At 37.9% G+C, this 12,174-nt stretch overlaps 1 protein-coding gene across 12 annotated transcripts in view; it reads left to right on the forward strand.

Moving 5' to 3' along the window:
* Positions 1–12,174, forward strand: part of LOC107317829 (glypican-5-like) — a 364,600-nt gene that overhangs the window by 72,294 nt on the left and 280,132 nt on the right. For all 12 annotated transcript variants that reach the window (XM_085512501.1, XM_085512502.1, XM_085512504.1 and 9 more), the window contains one exon: positions 4,230–4,924. In XM_085512501.1, coding sequence (XP_085368627.1) covers positions 4,230–4,924 — 695 coding nt within the window. The remainder of the gene's footprint in view (positions 1–4,229; positions 4,925–12,174) is intronic.

Consider the following 12,174-nt stretch of genomic DNA (forward strand, 5'->3'; position numbering starts at 1 on the left):
TGATGTAGAATAAGGGGTGGAATGTCATGGTTTTTAATTTTGCTATCAGTATTCCACATCATAACATCATGTAAAGCATGGATAATTTTACTGAATGCGCAGCTCACAGAAGAAGACTACATCTCCCAGAGAACATCATAGTCAGGGATAAGTCATGGGACCAGGACAATATATAATCTCACTTCGGGGCTGGATTGGCTCTCTTGAATCTTTGGAGTGTGTGGGAGCCTTCCAGCTGTTTCACCTAGAGTTTACAGTAGGCCTCTCAGTTTTGGGACATATTCTCTCTTTCCTATTTTGCTTGATTCATCAGCCTTACTTTCAATTAATTTGCATTATATTGTGTTATCCTGTATTTTGATATAGTATTTAGTAAATAAGTGTGCCTCCTTAGATCATTGCCGCTGTTTTCCCTTTCCGTTTTTCCCTTTTCCTTTTTGGGCCAGCTGCCCCCCTGTCACGGGCGCAGGTAGATTTTTGCTTAACCTGTGACACTTGCTTATGCAATTTATTGATACTACATGAGCAATCTTCGTTATTTTTGTTCACATACATAAACGTTTAGATGTTATTGATTATCCATGGATGTTGAACTCCAAATTTTATTATGTCTGTTACAAAGATTTGTACAAGTGGGACTTCTTGTTTTGTATGTAGAACTCTGCATCAAATTTCAAATAATTTTTACTTCATTCTTACTGCTGCAAAATATGTTTGTCTTGACCTGCGTTTTAGCAAACTGTAAAGACATAGAAGATTTAAAAGACTTGAAAGCATTAAAAGAAAGACATTTTCAACAAATCTAGCTTTCATGTATTTTGTAACTTGGTACTAGGTGGAAGATGTTGAAGGGAAAGGACCTCTTAGTGTGGTCCTAAGAGACCCAAGAAATAATGGAGCAACTTCAATTTGTCAGTCTTTTTTTACGGTCACACACAAACCTAAATTGTATACAGATGTTATTTCTGTGCTGGCTTCTACTTTTGGTTTCTCGACCATTGCTAAAGGTGTCCAAATATTTTCTTCTTTGAGCGTGCTGAAGCTTCACAGAGGAGCACCCTGTTACTTAGACTTTTGAGATCTAGGAAATGTACAAAGTACCATAGAAAGTACATAAATTATCATTTATAAAACAGGATGCAAGGGTAGACTCTCCTTCTCAACAGCTTCAACTGCTTGAAGCTGCATTATTTCTGAGGAAAGATCTAAGAACATCCAGCTGACCCAGCAATTTGATTCTCTAACATACTTTAATGCCTTACAACAAGAAAAAGTCAAGATGATTGTTGGATTTGTCATTGACAAATAGTCAGTGGAAGCATATGGTACCTTACAGATGTTTGCAGTGTACCTACAACCAGTGGAAATGTTTTTGTACCATGCACTCACTGCTCTGGCTCTTTTCGCAGGAGGAATAGAGGTATGTGCCATTATAGTTTCTCTTGCTCAGTGAAAAATAAACAACGGTCTTCACTATTTTATTTTCATACCTGTCCATTTAAGTTGCATGCAGAATGTTGACAGCCAAGGGACGTTTGAAAGGGCTAAGTGGTTTCTAGTCTACAATCTAGGAAGTTCCTGAAATCTGTTTTGTTGAGAGGTACAGTGACTCATCTTTCACTGGGGGCTGTTATTTCTCAGGAAACTGAGAATACTTGGAAATTGATTAATAAGTGTTCCACTTATTTTGATAAGGAGGGTGATAGTTGCAGAATTTACAGGGGTGGAAGGCAAGAGTGTGTAAGAATCTACTGGCATCATTGGAGAGAGTCCTTGCTTCTATAACCTAATGGTTGGCTGCTTGTCTGCAAGGAATGAAGTGAAGGAGGAAGCTCCTATGGCGTTGTTTTCATGCTGTTAAGGTTTCCATTGTGTTTTCAATGTGATGAATAAAAATGGTGGTTAGATTTTCCCTACAAACAAAAGTAGATGAATTTGGGTGAAAAAAAATCCAGTGGTACAGTGGCACACAGCTGACTACTACAGTTTAGGTAGTAAACTGTGCCAGTGTTTCCATCATGGACAAAGTTAAGATTTTTTTTATTTTATTTTTTTAACACAGCTGTAAAAATCTGCTTTGTTCTGAAGCTTGCCAAGACGTGTCTCTGCCTGAGAAGAAGCTTCTTTCTTTTTGAGTGGAAAAGCATTTGATTTCTTGAAATTCTTCTGGAGTGTTGGTGGCTTAGCATCAGTGAGAGTGCTGAAGTGATCCTCAGGCTGAAGGAAACAGCTCATGTGTATAAAATACCAATGATTTAATGTACAGTGAGATATCTTGTAGTATCTGTCTGGTTAAATTGGTCTTTGTGTTGAAAGGATTGTAATGCTCCTTATAGCAAACAAGCTAGTTGTCCAGAGAGATGTAAAATAGGAATGCAGTGAGCAGGCTCTTCTACAAAACTTGGCCAGTGTGTGCTGATCTTACAGTATTGTGTCAGCTCCTTTGCTGAGCTGATCTTTGGGTAAGATCAGTTTGTATTACATTGCTCTGAATCATATGGTGATGTTCATCTGAATGCAGGGTAGGATTAGACTGAAAACCCATTATCTGGCCAGTCCTCAAGAGGCAGAAAGTGATCGGTCTCCTCCCTTAGCAGGAACTGCTTGCAATTCAGGAAAGTGTGAGCATGATTTATGTCAGAGGCTTTTTGTTGTACAGTTTCCAAAGAAAGCAATGGGAATAGTTCAGATTACTGTGTTCTGTGTTATCAAAAAATAATCTAGGGAATTGATTCTATGGTCTACAAATTCTAGCACCTCAGTCAGTGTATAATAGTTATGTTGAGCAATTTGAAATGCCTTAACTATGGTATTTCTTAAATCTTTTTTTTTTAAATTATTTTTTATTTTTTTTAGAGCATTCAAAAATGGTGTAGTTAAGTGAAATACTGATTTCCTGAAGTTAAGATTTCATCTCATTCTTTGTTCATAGAGGACTTGATGTCAAGTTCGGCCTCACCCCTGGCTGAAGCTCAGGCCAAGCTGCTGTTAACAGTGAGAGAATTTCTTCACACAATATCTTGCCTTTATCCCTGATTTGTTCTTTGCAGGAAGAGCATCTCAGCCATTCTCTTACAGAACTATGTAAGAAAAGCTTCAGCTTGTGTTTACATTCATCTGTCTCAAGCTTTCATTGAGTTGCTGACCAGCAGCTTTATCTGAAGTTGTCCTTTGTACATTAACTTTGTCTAGTCCTTCATTCTAGCATGTATTCACTCTGCATATCAGCTATCCAAATGTGCGCACATATGTCTTTTTTACAAGTCTAGACAAGACTGCATACAACACAATTGCCTTTACAATATTCCCCATTTTTGGTGCAGTATTATTTCATAGCAGTAGATCATCTGGAATGAAAAGCTAGCAAAACGTTAGGCTGTCATTATGTTATCAAGATACTGCATTCACAAACTTAAATTATTAGATCATTTCAAGTAGCTGCAGTTGAGAAGTACGGATGATGAATGAGGATCAACGATTCTGAGCACTGATGAAATGTACGTGTTATTCTCAGACTTCTTACAGGCGCCAGTGCATCTTTATTATGGGTTTACAGGAAGATTAAAAATGAATTTTTGCCCTATATTTTATTAAATTCTGATATCGTATAATTATTTATATGATCCTGTGCAGCAGTAATTGTGTGATGGGTGTATTATGGACCCCCCCCCTGTTACCAGGTATTCCTGTCACAGTTCAGCAGTTGCATCGCTTCTATAATTCTGCCTGTTCGAAGCATTCTGTTGTACAGTTTCATAAGACATATTCAAGACATTGAAAATGTTGTAATCCTCCCTGAGTACTTGAAACCAACAGTGCTTGTTGTAAAGAGTGTTTTGGTAATGTGTCTAGTTGTGTTGCCCAAATGCATTGTTAGTTAAAAAGCCATCTAGATACATCTGTCCTGTGTCCACTGGAGTCTGTGAAGATCTAGCAGTAACCACAAGAGTTTGAGCCAGGGGCTAACGAATGAGAATACAGTAATCTTTCTTAAGAAAATACATGTATGTTAAGACATTTCTTTCTTAAGCACATGTAATATTTTCCTATCTTTTTTATCATTTTACTGATGAAAGCTGTATTAACTATTAGTGTATTCATGCTGCAGACTTTGTATACCCATTGGAGTCCCTGCTCAGGATATTATTAGTCCTGTGAATGAGATGTAAGCTGCTTGCTGTTAACATCTAACATATTTCTTTCTCTCTCTCCTGCCCCCCTTTTTTTAGAGGCCTTTGAGTCCTTCCTGCGCTTAGCTGAAAACCGCACAAGATCTCTATTTGAGACAGCTTACAGGCCTATGGCAAAAGAAGCAGCAGAGCCAGTTAAGGAACTTTTTACAGACATGTCCCTCTACATCCTTGGTGCGGAGACTACAGTGGAAAATGCAGTATTACGTTTTTTTGACAGTCTTTTTCCTCTGGTGTATAGTCGGCTAATAAATCCAGGAATTACAGATTTGTCAGAGGACTATACTGAGTGTCTTCGGCTTACAAGACAAGACATAAATCCTTTTGGACGCTATTCTAAAAACATGGTTACAGAGCTGTTGAAATCTCTTTGGGCAAGTAGGATGCTCAGCCGGGCCCTCAGTCTGGGCACTGAAGTGATAAATAATACTGAACACACTGCTCTCACCAAGGAGTGCAGTAGAGCTCTGGTGAGGATGCAGTACTGCCCACATTGCCAGGGCCTGACGCTAATCAGACCCTGTGTTGGATACTGTCTGAATGTGATGAGGGGCTGTTTGGCCAGCGTGTCAGAACTGGATATGCAATGGAGGGAGTATATCTCTGCTCTGGAATATCTGACTAATGAAATGGCTTCCTCGCATGATCTGGAAATGGTACTGACGGGAATCTGGAACTCCATCAATGAAGCCATCCTGCACGCACAGTTGAATGGACCACAGCTTTCTGCTACAGTAAGTACTCACTGATCACTCTCTACGCCCATCTATAAATTTCATTATTTGTACGTTTGTTTTCTGTAAATCAGCTTTTGGTTTTCAACCAGATCTTTGTTAGCAGTCTGTGAGAATATTATTTGATGTATTTGATCCTGGAATTCTAGAAACAGTGTTCCCCTAGCATGTAAGTATTTGTACGGTATGGAGGCCTTCCATAGGCAATAATGTAGAGGGTTTAAACAGTATGTTTCTAAATAAATGCAAATAAATTAATTTCTTCGTAATATAACAGTCACTTCATTTTTGTGCTGATGATTGAGACATCAGGAAGGTAGTAGAGGTCTACAGTGAGTAACCTCTCCCAATGAAAGATGGAAAAAGCAATTGAAAAGACACTTATTTGACAACATTTACATTAGCAGAGGAACAAAATGCACTAAAATAATTCCATCCATTTTTAGTGGGAGATTAAGGAGGACATAACTAGAATAGCAGAATTCGCATAAATAATAGCATCATCTGACTGATATTCTCTCTAGGTGTTGAAAATTAGAATGGAAATTATTAAAATGAGTACTGATGTATCTGATGACATCCCTGTGAAGTTTAACACGGCTGTCAAAATGCAGTAGTGTGGCCTTAAGGAGGAGAAAGCCTAATTTAAAAATACAAATACATGTAAATCTTTCTTTCTTAGGGAAGGAATTTTTGCATAGGACAAATTTCAGAGAAATGCTCAGATCTAAAATTTAATTCCTAGGCTGAACTTGGGTCATCCATTATGTAAGAGAAAAAAAGCTGAAAGATTCTGTGCAAAAAAGATATTGTAAGGGTTTCTCCAGGAGAAAATCGCTGCATTTTTAACCTTCCAAGATACCTAGTGCCACAGCTCCCTTCAGTTTAGAAGAGTGATTGGAAACATAGTGTATATAAGTAAAGGGTGTAAAAAAATAAGTAAATACCCCCCACTTTTAGTAATCTGATAGAATTTTCACCATATATTTGAAATGATCTTAATTCACATTGCCTGAGGTTCTGCTTTGTAAGCATCCATAATTACATCCATGACAGTCATATCTGCTAGCTTGATAAACAAGGATAAACATGAAATGCTAAGAAAAGATTTGTATACTTTCTTGGCTACTACACTATTGACCTTGAAGCATACATGTGTTGTAGAATGGATCTTGCTCCTGCTGATGCCTTATTGGTAGCATCGTAATGTATAACATTAAGCATAAATTATAACATAAAACATAAGTCTAGAACGCATAATGAACAATATTCTTACATCTGCTCTCATTTTCCCTATCAGATTATTTATATGCACGTATAGGAAAATGAAAATATATTCTTAATTAATACATACAAGTTTCATCTGAGTATAGATAGATACCTCTTAAATTGTTGCACTACTTCATTGTTGATTATGCAGTAGCAATTAGGAATAAACTGAAGCTTCCTGACTTCTGGAAGCAAAAATGATCTGACAAATATTTCTTGCAATACATGCAACATGCTACAGAATGCTAAATTGTAATTCCACATGGCATTTGTAAGCCTCTTCATATTCTCTTGTTTAGCTGATGGAGTAAAATGCATACGTAATCCAGGTGATACCTTATAATTACAGATGAAGTCAGTGAGTGTATTGCTTCTAGCTGATTTCAAAGCTGCTGCTTTACTCTGAATTGTCATTGAGTTTTCTTTGATGGGTCGTTTTATTTGACTTTGGTCTTTCTCAGTTCCCTTGCACTAACTCTGAAACATTTTCTTTCTTCCATTCAGAGTGCATTCAGTCAAAGGTGTTGTTTGAAACTGCATTCGATCTTTCTCCCAAAGTTCTGTGTGTTGTTTTAGGGACGGCTCTGTAGGGCAGCAAAGGATGCTTTCTGTTTGACAAAGAGAGAGAACTACCAGTGTTATTCTCAGTCTTCAGTTTTTTTCAGAGATTGGATTTCTGCAGGGTAAGATTGTGACTTGAAGACAGAGCGTTATTTGAGCAAGTGTTTTGTCTGATATTGATTTCAAACTTTACTGATTAGTTACAGAGGATAACGTTTTTTTAGAAAATCCAGCCTAATTAAGTTGTATTTTCTTCTCTGAAGAAACAGAAAGGAGTTCAGTCTCCAGATTCAGTCTTTCTTTCTGTGAGATGGCTTCTTGGAATCTGGGCACCAGTTCTCAGTTTTATGATAGTACTCTTTTGGATTACTTTAAGATGTTTTTGTACTTTATTTTTCAGAAAAAGATGACTTCTCTTTCCTTTCACATAAGCGTAGAGACCTTTCCCTGTGTGTGCAGTTCAGCTTCTGCAAAAATGGAAATGTTTAATGTATGTATAATTTCCATTACAAATGCTGTAATTGGTTTCATTCAATTATAAATAATCTATGGAAAATTCATTCAGGGAAGCAGAGCACTCCTAGTAATTTCTGTTTTTCCTGAGGCAGCCTTAATTAATGCACCTGCCCTTTTGGGAAACATTTTACATTTTTTTAATAGGTAACACAGCTAAAAATTAGAGTTCATTTTTGAGCTTGCTGCCTACATGGATGATAATGAAGAATAAGAAGTTAAATTGTCTCCCTCAAATGAGAGTAAGGAGTGAAGGAAACCAATAGAGTGCTTAGTGTACTTTCCTCAAATGAGGTTAAGACAATTATTATAAAATTATATATTAAAGAACCCTCTTTTTAGGGAGAGTGCATAATTACAAGAGACTAACTTCTGCTGATCTCTTCCATTACAGCCAAGAGAATTGCCTCATTTGCTGGGATAGCAAAGGTGAAAGGTCACCTTAAGATATTATTAACCTCCCCTCAGATTCCTCTAGAATGTTCCAAGCCGTTTGTTCAATGATACTGGTTTGCATTCAGCTTTTTTAACTGAATGTGGGCCAGCCATGGTCTGCAGCATCAGCAATCACAATCATTACTTTCTGGATTGTCTGCTGAAATCTAATTGTCTTTCATGTTGGTAGGAGTCCTGACTGCTTCTTGGAGCCAGATAGGGAGGCCAACTTTGTTCACGCTTCCTTACCATTTTTGAGACTTTTTCCATACATTTTGTGTTTTTATGTTTTAAAAATAAGTGTTGTTTTCTCATGCACTCAGTCTACTATATTGCTGTAGACCAAATTGTATTTTTGCACCTTTTCTGCTTTTTAATTCTTATTTTTTATTTCTTTTTCCAAGTGTAAATAAGTAATGAGTAATTGTATGATTCTGTGATTCTATGAATGGCAGGTCCTGCTTGATCAACCTCATTACCTTTTATGACTGGGTGATCAAACTGGTAGATGAGGGAAAGCCTGTTGATGTAGTCTACCTAGACTTCAGTGAAGCCTTTGACATGGTCTCTCACAGTATTCTCCTGGGGAAACTGGCTGCCCATGGCCTGGACAAGTATTCTCTCCTTTGGGTAAGGAACTGGCTAGATGGCCGTGCTCAGTGAGTAGTGGTTAATGAAGTTAGGTCCAGCTGGCAACCTGTTACAAATGGTGTACCCCAGGGATGAATGGGATGAGGTTCAACAAAGCCAAGTGCCGGGTCCTGCACTTTGGCCGCAATAACCCCATGCAGCGCTACAGGCTTGGGTTTGAGTGTCTGGATGACTGTGAAGAGGAAAGGGACCTGGGGGTGTTGGTTGATGCTGTTTTTGGACTCCAGGAATAAAAAAAAGGAAAAGCTAATGAAATGTTTGATGGAGGTGGTAATACTTTGAATATCAGCAGAGACTGGGAATTAGGAGAGAGCAGAAATATCTGTGCCTTGAGCCAAATAGGCTCTTGGAAGCAAGCTTATCAATTAATGTGTCAAAAATTTGAGAATAAGCTTTGGGAAAAGAAACAGATAGAGTCAGGAAAAACCTAAGAAGATACATATTTAAGATACATGTTGCTAAGAATTTTGAGAGCATCAGGGAGAATGAAGTTAATTATTGTGAGGGAAAATCTCGCCAAAATCCAAAGAAATCAATGGCAGTCTTTCCACAGGCTGTGAAGATATCAAGGAGAAAGATGGGCGGTACTGAGATGAGATCCACTAAATACAGGTTGTTTTTAGAGGTGACTAGTTTAATGCTGAAATGAAAGAGTTGATGTAATGTCTTTCTAGCAGTTCGTTTGTGTGGTGCTTTTTTTAGTTCCACGCCTTAGAAAAAATTCAAGGAAGGTATGAGAAGTTGAAAACATGATCTGTAAAAGGTAATGTTGTCCTTGATGGTGATGGTGATGCTCAACTGCTTCTTTTACATTCATCTATGATTTGCAGTTAGAGACACGATTAGGAGTTGAAAAGAATCTGTACATAGAGTACCAGTTAGAATTTAGAGTCGTTAAAAATAGAGTTTGACAGTTGGTCTCAGTTGGTTCATTAGTCTCCCATCAGTGGTTTTAAAAATTTTATTCCTATTGCAAAGCAGGAAGCTTGTAGTCATGAAAAATATCCACATCACTCTTCTGTCTGCATTTCTGTTGCCTATACTTGCCTCCTTCGAGCCATTTTTAAATGGATTCCTCTAACTGTCTATATTACATCATTATTAGTGTTTTGATTTTTAATACTAAACAAGGCAGTCATAAAGATGGAACTAGAAATGATTTTTTTTTTTGTTTGCTTGTTTCCAACAGTACTTCCTTTTTCCAGAAAGCTTAAGTAGACTTTCAGTATTCTTAACATATGGTGCAACTCGGCATGTTTTCTTAACTAACTGAAAATTGTAAGAGTGTACTCCTCTAATCCTGAATGAACAAGCCGTATAGATACTTGTTAGTTTCTGTTTAAGGGGGGAAAGAGGCATCTGCCAATGGAACAATATTTTCAATATATCCTGAAATGCCTGTTTGACTGCACTGGACTTGGACCAGAACTTTCTGAATGGGAAAAAAAATTGAGAAGTAGAATGGAAAGGTTCCCACAACTCTTCTGTTACAAATTCAGCAATGTATAGAAAGATTAGGGAAAGTAATTTTTATGGTCTGACCCATGTAAGATGAATGGACAGAAAGATGCTCATTTTCAGTCCCAAAGCAGCAAGCATGGAAAAGTGTGCCTAAGGTCACAGTGTATGTGCCCTGTGTGACATGGCAGGACATGAGCTACAGAACTGAAGTCCTACTGAAGCCATAATCAGTCATAATCATATATGTTACCAAGGTAAGAGTCGTATTTTCACTGAGCAGTCTGTGTCTTGCTTGGAATACGATTTTGGTGTCAGTACTTCACCATTATTGCAGCTGAAAGATCTAGAATATAAGCATAGTATGAGTCCAAGATTTTGCTTGAAGCAAAATCAGCGGTTGGGATAATATGGAAAAAATGGTACTTAGGATGACAGCTGATGTGCTTAATGTTTCAGCAACAGTTGTGTACATTCTTATTGACTGTTTCTACTTTTCTTCCTTCTATTCTCTGCTTCTGTTGCAAGCCTCCCGAAACTGTACAAATCACCTACTGAAGTGGAATGTTATTTTCTTTTACAGAAGCAATGTAAGCTAAAAAAGGAAAATCAGATACACAGATTTTCTTGTGGGCCTGAATTTCTGTATTGCATTGTATTAAATGCAGTTGTGGTTATTTGGAATCTTGGCACTTTCTGTGCCAAGATTCCAAATCTTTTTGTTTGTTGTGGTTAATTTTTGGTCTTAAAAATTAACAAGGCATCAAACAATGAAGTTGGGGTGTTGCGGGGTTGGGGTCTAGACCCTGGTAAAAAATGCAGCTCTAGCATATTGGCTGCTGGACTGCTTGTTATTCATTGTAAGGCATCTATCTGTGGGAGTGTTAGATGTTTGACAGCACTGAATAGCTTCCAGTCAACCATACAAACTACCTCCAGTGAAGTGGAAAGGACCATAAAATTGTTTTAGCAACATCTAATTCTCTTGAGTCTTTTAAGGCTTTTTTCCCTTTTTTCTTTAACTATTTAGTTGCCAGTGAAGTGTGTGTTGGTTTGAACAGTAAATGTTCCTAAATTGTTGGCATGTTTTAAGATCTGTTACATCAGCTTTTCACTAATTTCGTACTTAGTACAGTTTCAATTTTGGAGGGGAAAAGTATATAACAGCAGTACCTTTCTTTGGATTAAAGAAAAACCACCAAAACACTGGAATTCAAAGAAGCTTTCATGGCATTGATTGTTAAAAAGTGATATTTTTTTTTAAAGAATAATTTCTAGTCCTATTTTTATGAAGTCAATTGAGCATTAGCCTACTAACCTGTTGTGAACTGGATCGAGCTTCATGTCCCTGCTTGTTGTTTCACAGTTGAAATGTTGCACAAATGTAGTCTTTCTTTTAGAAGCAACTTGTGGACTTAACTTTGTCATCTTATATCTCCAAGGATGTGTGCTAATTCTCCCATCTCTTATTACTTCAAGTCAATTCCTTTTTTCTCCGGAACATTTTAGACTGTGGATTCAGTGTTTGTAAGAGCTTACCTACCTGCCAAATGCTTGATAATATAAAAGATGCTTGCTTTGTAACATACTCTAGTTCGGTCTTGAAAAAACCATCTTGAACTCAAAGTATTTTTAAATAGACACTGTGGGAATAACTTTGGAGGAAGCTTGAAAAACATGGGGTTTTGGAATGCAAAGGGAGGGTGGAAAATGTTACAGCTTTATTAGGGACATTGAGAACCAAGAACTTGCCTGAAAGTGGTTCATTTTTACAGTTTGGTGAGTGCAAGGCTTCACTCTGCTGGCAGTAGATAAGCAGAGAAGATGGGAAGAACGAGCAGAATGGTTATCTACCTTTGGAGCTTGCCCAGCCCAGCCCAGCTGCTATAGGTTGATTATATCACCTTGCCATGATCTCGCAGTGGTAGGTGTTATGTGCTTACCATGGTGGAGGCAACCACTGAGTGGCTTGAAACATACGCAGCACCCTATGCTACCGCCTGAAACACCATATTGGGTCTTGAGAAACAAGTCCTGTGGCAACACGGCACCCCAGAAAAAACTGAGTCTGATAATGGGACACATTTCAAAAATTCCCTTGTAAATAGCTTGGCCAGAGGTCATGGCATTGATTGGATTTATCATATCCCCTACCATGCACCAACTTCTGGTAAAATTGAACGATATAATGGGTTGTTGAAATCTATGTTGAAAACAATGGGTGGTGGAACATTTAAGCACTGGGAGAAGCATTTGGCAGAAGCCACTTGGTTGGTCAGTACTAGGGGATCCATCAGTTGAGATCGTCCTAGCCAATCCAGCCCCCTACATACTGTAGAGTGAGATAAGGTCCCTCTAGAACA

This window comes from Coturnix japonica, chromosome 12 (genome assembly GCF_054131305.1).
Source record: "Coturnix japonica strain WE chromosome 12, WE-NBRP24, whole genome shotgun sequence".
NCBI classification, from domain to species: domain Eukaryota; kingdom Metazoa; phylum Chordata; class Aves; order Galliformes; family Phasianidae; genus Coturnix; species Coturnix japonica.